The 14,763-nt window shown below is 43.8% G+C and overlaps 1 protein-coding gene across 1 annotated transcript in view; it reads left to right on the plus strand.

Annotated features, from left to right (window-relative positions):
* The window catches only part of LOC106812690 (nipped-B-like protein A), an 85,810-nt gene that overhangs the window by 33,974 nt on the left and 37,073 nt on the right, over positions 1-14,763 (plus strand). Inside the window, exons 4-19 of the mRNA XM_014816627.1 lie at positions 3,992-4,116; positions 4,238-4,537; positions 4,789-5,028; positions 5,852-6,435; positions 6,844-6,891; positions 7,083-7,251; positions 7,706-7,885; positions 8,159-8,227; positions 8,427-8,519; positions 8,843-8,952; positions 9,301-9,387; positions 10,969-11,088; positions 11,394-11,505; positions 11,951-12,105; positions 12,309-12,389; positions 12,617-12,717. Of these exons, the coding sequence (XP_014672113.1) occupies positions 3,992-4,116; positions 4,238-4,537; positions 4,789-5,028; positions 5,852-6,435; positions 6,844-6,891; positions 7,083-7,251; positions 7,706-7,885; positions 8,159-8,227; positions 8,427-8,519; positions 8,843-8,952; positions 9,301-9,387; positions 10,969-11,088; positions 11,394-11,505; positions 11,951-12,105; positions 12,309-12,389; positions 12,617-12,717 (2,574 nt within the window). The remainder of the gene's footprint in view (positions 1-3,991; positions 4,117-4,237; positions 4,538-4,788; positions 5,029-5,851; positions 6,436-6,843; positions 6,892-7,082; positions 7,252-7,705; positions 7,886-8,158; positions 8,228-8,426; positions 8,520-8,842; positions 8,953-9,300; positions 9,388-10,968; positions 11,089-11,393; positions 11,506-11,950; positions 12,106-12,308; positions 12,390-12,616; positions 12,718-14,763) is intronic.

Raw genomic sequence — 14,763 nt, forward strand, 5'->3', positions numbered from 1 at the left:
ACCCTAACCCTAACCCTAACCCTAACCCTAACCCTAACCCTAACCCTAACCCTAACCCTAACCCTAACCCTAACCCTAACTCTAACTCTAACCCTAACCCTTTGCAATATTCGGTCTATCAGACCTTCGTTCTATGGGGCTGCCCCCAATGGGAAAATGGCGAAGTGGGGAAATGGGAAACTGGCGAAATGGCAAATGGCGAAATGGGGAAACTGGCGAAATGGGAAGACACCGTATGGGACTAGTAGTGGTAGGGACAAAAGATCAGAACATTTTGTCTTTTTTTTTCTCATAACTAACATTCAGTTATTATAGCTCAGATGACCATTTCTATTGGTTACCTGTGCTTTGTTCCAAATTAGTTTCATTATGAATGCAGGAAGAAATCTTTGGGGTTGCCGGTTGTTACCTAGTTACCTACTATAGTGTACCTACTTGCGTGGGAGCATTTTTCTTGTAACTTTGTTCAAGATGTTGGAGATGCACTGAGTGGCTCTTCCATAGTTCACACTTTAGCTGTATATTCAATTTCCACTCCACTCTTGGTCTCTCTCTCTCTCTCTCTCGCTCTCTTTCTCTCCCTCCCTCCCTCCCTCCCTCCCTCCCTTCCTCTCTCTCTCGCTCTCTCTCCATTTTGTTTTAGTGGATAGAAGATGGTTTAGGCAGTCAAAGGGCAAAAGACTAGAAAATTGAAAGGAGGCAATTTTACTTAGCCGTATCTAGAGACACCGTTACAAGTGTTACTGCTACAATATTGCGGTGTACGGAAGCTTTTACCCCCTGCGCCCTCGTGTGTGCGCGTTCACGTGCGTTACTTCAACAATAGCGTATAACTAACTCCAGCTGACTTTACATACAGCGTTTATGTTCAGGATATATGGTCACTGGCCAAACACCTTGCTTACCATGGACGTCAAAGGTCAATGTTTAGATGCTGTGCCTAAGGGTTAGGAGCAGCGTTGTCTACCATGACAAACACAGCACTGATATAAACGGCTGTAGTCTTTGCTTAGATGTGGGTTCACAGTGAAAGAGATCATCGTGTGTGATATAACACGGGTCAAGTGCCGAGTAACAGCCACTGTGAGCCACTGTGAGCCACGCGAGGCGGAAATCTTTCAGAGCATGGTACGATGGACCGTCACCCAGTGAGATACGTTTCGTTTCAGTATTGACTTGGCAATGAAATCGAGCCCATCAAATTGATATAATCGAGATAATCGAATTGGGTCAAATTTGTTTTGTTTACGCATCAATGCCTTATAACTTTCTTGCAAGTAGTGAGTGAAGTAGCGGGTCACTGGGACCTGCAGCTAGTGAAACTGTTTCAATGTTTGATTTATCAGTAGATATCATCCTAGTTTACAAATATAATTTTAAAGCATTCGGATTTCCTCACAATTTTTTTCCTGTGCCAGTGGTTAGTGTGCAGGCATAGCATGCGAGCAAAAGCACTTTTTTTAGCCTGCTATAGTGACTGTGTGACATAGAAGGTGTTATATAGGTCAGCTCTGTTGAGTGTTTTTGATGTTTAACATGTATATTTCCAGAACTTGGCGAAATTAACCTTGCTTTGTTTGGTAGGCATACGGACCACTATATTTTGTACTTTGCTACTAGTCAGTGAGCAATTCTGCTACTGGTTCAAAATTATAACAGTTCTGTTCATATCATAAGCAGCAAACATCGCTGCATCCATGCTATTTATCAACGTGTATTTATTTTAAATAAACTTATAACAACTTGCAAGAAACAGAAACAATTTAAATTATCACTTTTCGTTTGTGTTAGTCAAAAACTGACAGTTCTATGTTGAGTTGACGCTGATACTACTTCTCTCTCCCTCTCTCTCTCTCTCTCTCTCTCTCTCTCTCTCTCTCGCTCTCGCTCTCTCTCTAGTCGGGTAGTCCATTGGACTAGTTGTTAGTGAAATCTACTCATCCATGAGTAAATCTGGTAGTTTCGGACTAATAGACTGCCCTTCCAACCCTCTATTTAGATGGTTTTGACATAACCTGGTCTTTGCTATGGCACCATAAAGCAAGGGAAATTGTATACCAATGAATTTCAATATTCAATCATGTTTCCCTTGAGTAATAGTTATGGTAGTGGGAACATTAGCAACAATAGCAGCAGCAACAGCAGTAGCCATAGCAGCAGTAACAGCAGCAGCAGCAATAACAGTAGTAGCAGCAGTAACAGTAGCATCAGCAGTAACTGTTACGTAGCTGTAGCAGTAACAGTAGCAGCAGCAGCAGTAGCAGTAGTAGCAGCAGCAGCAGTAGCAGTAGTAGCAGCAGCAGTAGTAGCAGCAGCAATAACAGCAGCAGCGACAGCAGCAGCAGCAGCAGCAGCAGCAATAACAGTAGCAGCAGCAATAACTGTTACGTAGCTGTAGCTGTAGCAGTAACAGTAGCAGCAGCAATAACTGTAGCTGTAGCAGTAACAGTAGCCGCAGCAATAACTGTAGCTGTAGCAGTAACAGTAGCAGCAGCAACAGCAGTAGCCGGAGCAGCAGCAATAACTGTAGCTGTAGCAGTAACAGTAGCAGCAGCAACAGCAGTAGCCGGAGCAGCAGCAATAACTGTAGCTGTAGCAGTAGCAATAGCAGCAGCAATAACAGTAGCAGCAGCAGCAGCAATAACAGTAGCAGCAGCAGCAGCAGCAGCAATAACAGTAGTAGCAGCAGTAGCAGTAGCAGCAATAACAGTAGCAGCAGCAGCAGAAATAACAGTAGCAGCAGCAGCAGTAGCAGTAGCAGTAGCAGTAGCAGCAGCAATAACAGTAGCAGCAGCAGCAGCAATAACAGTAGCAGCAGCAGTAGCAGTAGCAGCAGCAATAACAGTAGTAGCCGTATTAATAGCAGCAGCAGCAGCAGTGACAGTAGCAGCAGCAATAACAGTAGCAGCAGCAGCAGCAAAGTTTATTGATTCATTAGCAAACTGTAAAATCTGTGTAATCCATTTACTACCCAAGTTACTTCTGCAGTTAATGAATCTATAAATAGTGGCTTTTTGTTCTAGGTTTGCTTTCACACTTGCACAGGCCTGCTGTACAGTTATAATTGGTGTGGTAATTCAGTTGTTTCACTCCATCAAGTTTGGGTGCATTTTTGAGTATGCAAAAAAAAACTATGAGCCAAGAATTCTCAATCCTCAAATTTGTTGCACATTTTTATCTTTTTAAAAACATCTCGTGTATTTTAATAACGAAACTGTACTCAAAGTGTGTCACAGGGGTTTCCTTTGGAATTTCAGAAGGCATGTTGGGCAATTAAGTGGCCCATATACACAGGTAAACTCATTACTTTGGATATATATATATATATATATATATATACATATATATCAAGCTGTGAAAACACAGTGCATGACTGAGTTAGGATTGTCAAAAGTAAGCGCAGCTGGGAATTATGGCATGTTGATTAGGCATTACGAAATGTCAGACGATTTGTGGAAAGTCAAAAAAAAAATTCCAGATCTGAAGGTATACCAGACGGAGTCAACATGGGAAGAACCCTTTGTCTGTTACATTTGATCGTGAGGTTCAGATGCTGTAATAATTTCTCATGTTCTCTCAACCGTTTGACACTTACCGCCATTTCTTACGTGACAACAAGTGTTTGTAGTAAAGTTAATACATCTTAGAACATGAGTATCTACAATAATATTTGGCTACAACTTTAAATTAACACTGTCTAGGAGTTGTCTTGTAAAAGTGCTAGACACTGCATCTCATATATAATTTTGAGATCCTTGTTGTTTTGGTCCATGGTACCATAATTTCGTGGTAAACAGTATTATATGAAGTTCTGGTAAAAGCTGGTGCAGTGAGAAACAAATGAGGCCAGTGGCAAGTAGGAGGAAGCGACGGATAGAAAAAATTTCCAGCCCAAATTTTTCAAATGACCTTGTCCAAATTGAAAATCATCACTGGTTTGGACAGATCTGGCACAGTGATTTTCATTTCGTTACATTTTCATTTATTCCAGTGAAATGAAAGACGAATCGGCCTTGGACTGTATAGAGGGCACTGTTCCTGAACTACTCAAGGTGGTGTTAGGCAAGTCTCCAAACATCCTTAAGCAGAACCATCAAGCTCCCGGCCAGGAGATGGGTACGTATCCAGCTGTCGCATGCACAGAGGTTCTATCTGCTCTGAAAGTTGACAGAAATTGCAACGATGAGTTTTGCGATAGTTGTGAAGCTTTCTCCATCATTTGATGATTCTTTGGCAGGTATGACGAGTCGATATCCAGGCTATCATCAGCCGAACACACCGGCGGTACCAGCAGCTCAACAAGGCCCTGGCTACATGCCCTCGTCACCATACACAATGCCTAATAACAGTCCTCGCGCTGCCCAGACAGTTCCTGCCAAGCAATTTCCTGCTCCTTATCCTCAGCAGCAGCAACAGCTGCTGCAGCAGCAGCAACAACAGCAGCAACAACAACAGCAGCAGCAGCAGCAGCAATTCCCTGCTGGCAGCAATTCAAAGTACCAGCAGCAGCAGCAGTTTCAAAACTTTTCATCGCAAGGTGTGTGTATACAGGGATCCTTGGTATTGTAGTTGACATCACTTAGAATCTTAGATAATGGAGTAAATAACTTCCATAATGGAATAAATGCAATATATCAAAACCATTTCTGTGCAATATATGAATCATTGCTTCTGTAGCTGGCAGTGAATATGAGTGTATGAATATGCGAATATGAATATGAGTACGAGAATATGAATATGTAATATGACTGCAGTACTTTACGTGTGTGACCTGATGGATGCTTTCAGCAACTCCGCCAAGTTCAGTAAACGGTCAGGTGGTGACGCCACCGATGCATCATTCTCCTCTGCAAAGTGGGCTGTCTCCGCTGCCTGCTGCACCGCATGCATTCCCCGGGTCGCAGCAGCAGCCCTACCCACACTCCACGACACCCAGCAGCGTGCCGTACGCTGCCGGCTCAGCATCCCAGATCAACACGCAGGTTTCCATGGGCTACAACGACAGCGGCCGACATCAGTTAGATGCAGGTAGGAAAACTCAGCCAGTCAGTTAGATGCAGGTAGGAAAACTCAGCCAGTCAGTTAGATGCAGGTAGCAAAACTCGGCCAGTCAGTTAGATGCAGGTAGGAAAACTCAGCCAGTCAGTTAGATGCAGGTAGGAAAACTCGGCCAGTCAGTTAGATGCAGGTAGCAAAACTCAGCCAGTCGGTTAGATGCAGGTAACAAAACTCAGCCAGTCAGTTAGATGCAGGTAGCAAAACTCAGCCAGTCAGTTAGATGCAGGTAGCAAACCTTAGCCAGTCAGTTAGATGCAGGTAGGCAAACCCAATCAGTTATTTTGTTGCTATTCCAGATGTATTCATGGCGTTTAGATCTAGTATATATCTCTGCTAGCATGAATCTGTAGTTAAATGTTTGCTTTTCATACTTACAAGTGTCGTCCGTGGTCATAACAGATCTGCGCCTGCTGCTTAAAATTAATTCTATAAGTTAAACGCAATGTTAACAGCAGACATCGACCTCATCCACTCCAGCTCGCACGAGCTCTGTCTCTCTACTCACCATGACCTATCTACCTCGCTACCTACCATGGCCACTCTATCTTCCTACTTCCCATGACCTATCTACCTCTCTACCTCTCATGACCTATCTACCCCTCTCTCTCCCTGATCTCACCACCTCTCTATCTCGCATGACCTATATACATCTCTATATCTTACGACTTGTCGGTTCCTCTACTTCTATGATATATCTTGCTCTCCACCCCGCAGTACCTCTCTACAATACCTCCCAATACTGACTCGGTGATCGAAGCTCCTGAATTCATCGCAGCTCCGTTTTCGACTTCAGGGCGGTCTCCCGCGTTAGCTCCCGTCGCACCGAGTCCCACGACGCCAGCCGTGTCCCGCAACGGCGGTCTCACGCACACGAACAGTTCGCCTGTGCAGGCGCACCAGCAGCCGCAGCAGCAGCAGCAGCAGCAGAGCCTGCAGCACGCGCGTCTTAACGACGGCGAGAATGCGTCGTCGGTCTGTAACCGCGTCGACGGCAGCAGCGGCGTCAACTGCGCGTCGACAGCGATTCCGCTCGACCCGCTCGTACGAGATTTCCCGTGCACCGCCGCCGATCAGCATCAGCAGCAGCGACACAACCAGTCGCACAAGGACGACGTGAAGCACGGCGGCAGCCACGCTGCGGCCATCCGCAAGCAGTCGCGCAAGAAGAAGTCCGAACTGGAGGTGCTCGCGGAGTGGTACATCAAGGACACGACGCGGTCGAAGCGACGAACGCCGCTCGTGCCGAGCATGGAGGAGCTCGGCGACGTCGGCGACGCCGACATCCTCTCTGCGGACTTCACGTTCGACAAGGCGCCACCAAAGAAACGATTGTCAGGTTCCGACTCTATGGTTGTGATAGATGCCCAAGCCGAGGAGGTAGGCTGTTGGGGTGGTGTTAGTTATGTAGCGAGGGGCAGTGTTTGTCAGAAGTTTGTCTGTGCTGTGTCCAGGGCACACCAATACTGTAGTGGTAGTCCACACCAGTGAGGGTAACCTTGAGAGCATTTCTTTTCTGATAACAATACTTACTATTCCTGTAATTATGGTTACATGTGTTTAGTATTTTTTATGCATTGATTGTCATAGATCTACAACATCCCTATCATTATTTTGATGATTACAATAATTAGTCGTCAAATTCAATTAGTTAATTGGAAAATTAAAAGACTGGTGTGCTATCTAAGTCGTTGTGTCAAGCTATCAAGTTGAGGTATGAGTCACAAAGATATCTCATGGCATATTCTGAAAGAATTTTTTATATTTGTCTGTGTATCAACTTTTCAGAAGAAGCGATCTGAACCTGTTGTGATACTGCAGCCTCTCACAGAAGAGGTAAGATTCGTTGTAGGTTGAATATATTCATAATCCAATACTCATCCATAGTTAGTTTGCCGAGTTGGAAATATAGCATGTATAGAAGTTCAAAAGCGATTGAAGTCTGCAGTAGCTGTGGAGCAATTGAGTTAGGAACCTTGTGTTCCCGCCACGAAACTAATGACAAGGATGACTTTGCAACGTTACAGGACAGAATTATTGCCGAAAAGAATGCGTCGTTACTGACGGGCAAGCATGTCCATAAGCGCAGAGACTTGTATAGTATGCAAAGGGAGCACAGCTCACGAATGAAGCTGGCTTACCAGGATGACGATGACGACGACGAGTGGGGACCCATTGGTGTCAAGAAGAAGAAAGGTGACTGCTCCCTCCAATCTCAGATGGACCTCGGCAATTTTTTTGTCAATTTTATTACGAGTGACATAGCTTGTGTACCAAAATCTAATTGATTCTTAATGGGGAGGGGGTAACATATCACCACTGGTGTAAAGCAATTAAATGTCTAAACTGCATAGCAATATCTTACTGACTTTTAGTTTGGGATTTTGCTCTTGAAATTCACAAAGTTTTAATGTGATAAAGGCGTAGTGAAATAATCTATTCATTTAATCACTGTGGTCGAAAGCTATTAATTGTTAATTTTATTGGATTTAATTTATTACTACAATTAATTTTAGTTTAAGAAACGGGAAAGAATAGTGCTCATACATTCCTCTTGTAATTTCTGTGGTTATGCTTAAACAGAAATTTCTTATATTGCTGCTTTGTGGAACTACGTCTTACATATTCGTTTAAATCCTCTCCACTGCAGACAAGAACAAGAGGAAGTATGTAGATGATGACTCACCGATGGCACCGTGGGAGAATCCAAACTTTTTCATGTCCCTCAGTGAGAGGGTGAAGAAGAGAAAGAGGCAGCTTTCAATGTCTAACCACGTTGACGAAGATCAAAGCAGTGGGCAGGATAGTCGGTCGGAAACGCCATCCGATCGTAAGTGAAACATATCAGCCTTGAGAAGCTGCTGTAATCCAACTCTGCTGCCTGTAGGCCACAGACTACTGCTCACTGGAAAGGAGAAAAAATTGATATGCATGTTAATATTTAGATGGCAAAACATAACTTTTTTGATGGTAGCTGGTATACTCGTCATTACTAAGGTATGTGTATCACACATCCAGACAAAAGCTATGCAGGTAAAGACCTCACACAGATGTCCCTCTAGTTTAGTATTAAATGCAAGAACCGTTCTTTAAATAATTTCAGTAGCGTGGAAGAAAAAGAAGAAGAAGAAAGATAGAAGGAGACGAGAAGAGAGCAACCTGACAGTGGAAGGTAAGTAGTCTTGATATTTCTCAGTCTAGACTGTTTTTTGCTGAATATCTTCTGACAACAAACGACTACAATCAATTGTTTTGTAATCACTACGTACTGTGTAGTGCCATCACTTCATATATTATAGTGTCAGCAGTTCTGCTAGCATCATGCAGAAAACACTTTAAATTACATAATGAAATCTATTTTGTTGTTACAGAGCTCATGGAAACTGGCACCTTCCGGAAATTCAGTGGGGCTGTAGAGACTGTGCTGGAGAGTGTGGAGGAACTGGACCTCAATGCAGAGCAAGGTGTGTACCGGGCTTGTTGCCACCCTTCACCTCTCCGTAACCCCTGCCCATTTCTTACCCCTTGTTAATAAACCAACAACCACTAGTACCACATTTGTTCGCCCTACTTGCGTTGGCAGTGATTTTTTGGAGCTTGTTTTCTGTTGAAGTCGTCTGTAATGTGACTGCAGCACAGAACTCATAGTGGAACATTTATAATTATTAAATCTTTATTGCATGTAAATTGTAATACGTATCACCATCTACACGTGGTAGTAACTAGTAGGAAGGGCTAACACTTGGTAGCCGTTGTAATGCAGAGCGTTGTTGCTTGTCCACCACAGACGACGACGATAGGGAGGAGTGCCCGCCCGAGGCACTGATCTCACGGCAGACGCTACACGATCTCGTACACGAAGCTGCCAAACTCAAAACGATGGGCGTCCTAGACCAGGTATGTAGACACACACACACACATGCATGCACACACTTACACTTACTGCAACCTGTTCTGCTGATTAGCGTGGTCAATACTGCCTTTTGGGATGGAGTGGAAATATGAAGAGAGTTTTTCTCAGACACTGCATGCCAATGGCCACAATGGCGAGGGACAGTTGGGTTGTCGAGTAAAAGACTTCGTGTGTGACGAAGAAATATAGAGAGATTTTTCTCAGACACTGCGTGCCGAACAGTTCCACCACTGCGGGAGACGATGATTATCGAGTAAAAAGATCGGGTGTCTGTCAGACGAACTATCATGTTTGCGCACAGTAATATATGCGTGTGTTTGATTGGCATTCAGATTCCTGCCGACAAGCTGGTGAAGCTGCTGGGTGTGCTGGAGAGGAACATCCGTGATGCATCGCGCCTCCTGCTGAACCTGGGAGACGTATGTACCGTGCTCTGTCTCTCCGCGCAGAAACCACGCCCCCCCCCCCTTACGCGCCGTGGTGATGTCGATCATCAAGCAATATGATGACCATCTGATCTCGTGCATGGACTTTATTGTACAGGGCAATCAGCTGTATTTTATGGTAGAAAAGATCGTGAGTTATTAATACGTCCACAGACTATATGATTGTACAATGTTTTTCTTGGAAGTGTCTAATTAACAGGGATGAGAATCTTCCGCGGAAATCCGCGGATTTCACAGTTCTAGTGTCGATTTTGTGAAACGTCTAAATCCGTTGAGAGAAAATTTTAGGGGGGGTTAGAATGTACAAATTTTCATTTTACAGTCCTACAGTACCTTCATTTAATAACATTGTAATATAGTTCGCTTTACAATATAGACACGGCTTAGTTCACTGTTTGAGATTGTCAGACGTTGGCCAGTGTGCGCGTTTATTTGACGCTGCAAGTGTGTGTGTATGTGTGCCGCGCGTGCTACGCAGGCCGTATATAGTACGCGATCGATCGATCGTGTACATCAAAAGCCGCCGCGTCACGCGTGGCCTTGAGGCTCGTTTTATGAAGTAGCCGGCCCAGGCTCTGCGACTGTTTCACGTGGTAGGAAACGTAGGTACGAACTGTTTCACTTCTCTCCAACGAAGTTCTGTTTATAATACATATATACATAACCATAAAAGGTGGTGTCGCGAGCTGCATGCCTTTTTCGGTGACCTTTGAAAACGATAAAAAAATTAATGTCGCGCGATCGCGCCCTAGCTCCTAGGGTGTTAGGAATATTATATCGTGCGCGCAAGGGAGGATTTTTGGGCAACCTTTGGCGTAGCAAATAAAGCGTTTCCTTTCCTGATGATCACTGTGGGGCTCACAGACTTGCCTTGGCAGCAGGACAAGCCGCTAAAGTTGTTCAATATGGTAAAATATCTACTGTAGTGACCAGAAACAAATTTGAATCTGCCTGGAGAATGAACATCTTATATTATATAAAGGTTAGCCTTTGGGACAGTGTGGAAGTGTACATTAAAATAATTTTGTTTGCAGAATGTAAGTAAATTTTTGTATTGATTATTAATTCTGGTGTTGTGATAATGACAGTGCAAGATATACTCCCTGCAGTGTACTGTAATATATTCTGTAACAATTCTGTTCTGTATGTGTCTCCTAATACAATTTTATGCCTTGTAAGTTGTGAAAATTCAAAAACTTCCTGAACCCCCTGACCAGGCTTCGCCCTGGACCTGACCGCCCCCTCCCCCACTGGACCCCGGCTATTTTCAGCTGAAAACACAAATTGTCATTCCCATCCCTGAATTAAGAAGCCTAATGAGAAGAATCGGCGAGTTGGAGATAAGCTGCAGTGTTGATGCATCATACCACGACGTCATAACAAATTTGCCATCATTTTTCTATATCGCTGCTAGTTATTGCAGTGAATTAGTTTTTGCAGTATATGTTTTATGGGTAGCTTCTCATACTATATATACTGTTACTGGTCTCTTATCACACGAAGGTGGTTTTAAATTCTGCACGGATCTTGATGGTCCACTGATTGTTTCTTCAGCATGATGATGAACAGGAGGCGATGATGTGGCAGGAGATTATCATAGACAGAGTAATGCGCAGTCAGGACGCTGCCTTAACCGCTCTCTACATCATGACGTCACACAAAATGCCTAAGCAGGTAAATCCCTAGTCGTATGCTCCTCTAGGAAAGAAGACGATTACATGAATTAGTAGTAAGGTCTGCTGCTAGGCAAGCATGCGAGGCTCCTTCACTAGTGTGTCTCTTGCTAACGACCGTAATTGTGATGCATATTGTCTGTGAAACAATATGTGGATAGAGGTAAGTTTTGCGGAGTTATTGTCGGCCGGTGGCTGGAACACTTCAATTATGGGCTCCTATTATGAGCATTCTCACTTATTATACTTTATCGTGATCAGTGTCACTCGTGAGTTATTGGATAAACAAGAAGCCATTTCTTTCAGGTGTACATAGAAGACGTGATAGAGGGGTCAATAGCTTTTGCCAAGTTCCATCTGCAGAACACTGTATACGGTGCATACGACCCTGTGTACAAAGTAGCACCAGATTCCAAAGGTATGTGCCTATGAAAATAAATAGTTAAAATAATTAATAATTAATTATAATTATAACCATATTGTAACAACTATTGAAGGATGTTTGTTTATCAGTTTTTTATGTTTTGTATAGCCTGTACGTATCGTCACTGTAAAAATTGGGTTCTCGTTTAAAATTATAGTAAACTCTTGGCCCCATGGACTCATGGAATATATTTCATGGAAAATATATTGAAAAGCTGTTAATGCTATTTTGGTTACGTGCAGGAAAAGGTGGCAATGTTATTTCATTTACATGTTCTTTGTTAACTAGTAACGGTTATCTAAGTATAACTCTTGAGTAAGACAAGCTAGTTTTCTTTGTTAATACTCGTCGTTAACCCCGGTAGAGGCGCTGTTGAGTATAACTCCAGTAAGACGAGCTAGTTTTCTTCGTTAATACTCGTCATCGTTAACCCCGGCAGAGGCACTCGCCACCAGCAACAAGATGAAGCGGAGTCGAGCGCACGCGGTGACGTCGCGACCCATCATCACGTTGTATAACAAGTGCGTCGACCTCGTCGGCCTGTTCGCTGACCTCGTGGAAATGCAGACGCTCACGGACACGACCGTGTTGCAGGTTTGTGCGTGTACGCCTGTCCTCTCAGCTCCTCATGAGCATATCCATGTGCATGATGAACATTACTGATTATTTCGTATTCAATCTCTTAAGTACATCTGATATCTTACTGGTTTCGCTTAAAGTTCTGGCACTTTTCCAGAGTCCCAGTACGATTGGTGAGCAACTGGTCATAAATAACACTTGACAACATTGCATTGCAGCTGTCCTATCTAGGAACGACGACTTTCTTCGTTGAAAATATCAGCGAACTGCAGCTGAACGCATTGAGATTAATCACAAACGTACGTACGCCGCGCGCTGTCATTGTTTCTTTGCCTCTCGTCGTACCTAGGTCAGGTAAGCCGGTGAATATCACCAGGTAAAGGTTTAACGAGTGGCAATTATTAACGATCTACGTTATCAACGAAGCACAGTAAGGAAGGAGTCATGATGAGCAGCATTTTTACGTGCTTGGGCTGCCATCGACTAGAGTGCAGTGTATTCACTCTGTTGTTCTTTCGTTTCACAGATTTTTGCCAAGTATGAGAAGCACAGGCAATTGATTCTGGAGGATTTGCTGGCATCGTTAGCCAGATTACCTACCAGCAAACGCAGTCTTCGTAACTACAGGTGTGTGCAGAATCGTGGGCAGGTAGCAGCGTAAACTGTCTGGAGAGGTTATCGAAACATCCTAGAATGAATGTGCATCTAGTCAGGCTACTCTTAAAAAATTTGTTGTTTGAAACAATGTAAGTATACTAATGATCTGGTAAAATCGTGGCTGGCTGAATTTTTAGCTCATCTGACATAGTCAGATGCAGCTTGTAGAATCGCATGATCGTGCGTGCGTGCGTGCGTCCGTCATCAGTTGGACACAAATCTAAACGGCTCGACGTACGGTCACGATATTCGGGACGTTTGGGGGGATCGTCAAAACGAGTTGGGATGTCGAAGCTGGAGGTCAAAGGTCAAGAGGTGTAAAAGAAGGGGGAACATTCCATCCTTAACTTAAGGTATAGGGAGGAAATGCAGAATTGCGGCACAAATTTAAACGGCTCGACCTAGGCTCGTGATAGTCGGTGTATAGCATCATGGTAGGAAAAGCCATCACTGTGCCGAAATTGGAGGTCACAGGTCAAAGGTCAATGGGCACAGGGCAGATTTTAGACATTTTCTGAGGACATGGTCTGGTCTGACGGAGCGATTGAAAAACTTTTTTGTTTCAGCGGTGACCTAGCATTTTTATGGCTTTATTGAAAGGACCATGAAATGTACTTTCTGCTGACATAAGTGTCGGATAACCTTTTGACCCTCAAGAGGAGAGTTAAACATGGATTTGTTTACTGTTAGAAAGAATTTGACTGCCGGGTTTGCTAGTAGAATCTATACATGCCTGGATGTATGAGGCTACAATGTCACAATGAAATTTCAAAAGCTAAATTTGGTTGAAGAAGGTTTATGCTCCTTAAATCGAATAATTTCTATGGCATTCTGTACTGTCAGTATGTTACATATATGTAACTTATGCCACTGCCAGTGGCCACCGCCAGTGCATGTGGTGGTGATAGTACGGTGTAGTTTTTGCCTGCGTTAATTAGTTACAGGTGGCAGCTCTCTATTTCGGCCTGTAGGCTTGCGTAGGTAAATGGATGAGTACTTACCTATTCTGTCTTGCAAATAGTTATTGCTATACTACGTACAATGGGAGCTTCCATCTTTAATCTTAAGACACTCAAACGTACGCGCCATCTCGTGGCAACTTTCATAACGATCCCAACGAACATTTCTAGGGCTATCCGTTTGTCCGTACTTGTCCATTTCCACGGAGGACAAGTAGATCTGTCCGGTAGCTTTTCTGCCGGACAAGCAGCTTTTTAGAGCAATTTTTCATAATTTTCTACCATCGCTGGCCGCTGCTGGTAAACCCGAGTTAACATAGTATAAACATATGGGCTGCCGGAGTGCCACCCGAATTAACATATAGTATAAACATTTATGTGAAGTTATATAAAAACGTTACCGCCTTGCTAGCTCCACGAAACGGTCTTGCTAGGGTTAGAAGACCATCAGACAATCAGTCTGATAGACAATCAGACATCTGTATAGAGCCAGGGGTGTCAAACTCATTTTGGTTCATGGGCCTCATACAGCCCATCTGATCTCAAGTGGGCCGGACCAGTAAAATAATGGCAAAATAACCTACGTCAACTCCAAATCTTTAGCTTTGTTTTTCAGTACTATGCTTTATCATTCAGCCTACATGTGTAGCCTACATAATCACGGACCACAAAGATCTATATTAGCACAACACATTTATTCACAGATAGGCCAATGGAATTGAAATAAAATGCATTTCACATTCATTAACAATGACTCAAATAGAGTTGAGTGAATACATTTTTACATCTGAACACAATGGCTAGAGGCTTACTTTTTTTTTTGACATACTCAGAGATTTATGCTCTACATGTCGCGGGCCTGATCAAATCATCTCGCGGGCCGGATCCGGCCCGCGGGCCGTATGTTTGACACCCCTACTATAGACAATCAGTCGCACAGCCTCGTCCGGCAGCGCTACCACCTCGAGAAAGAGAGAAATCGAGAGAGAGGGAGAGAGAGAGCGAGGGGAAGAGAGGGAGAGAGAGCGAGGGGAAGAGAGGGAGAGAGAGCGAGGGG

The sequence above is a fragment of the Priapulus caudatus genome, unplaced genomic scaffold (genome assembly GCF_000485595.1).
Source record: "Priapulus caudatus unplaced genomic scaffold, Priapulus_caudatus-5.0.1 Scaffold675, whole genome shotgun sequence".
Taxonomy (NCBI): domain Eukaryota; kingdom Metazoa; phylum Priapulida; class Priapulimorpha; order Priapulimorphida; family Priapulidae; genus Priapulus; species Priapulus caudatus.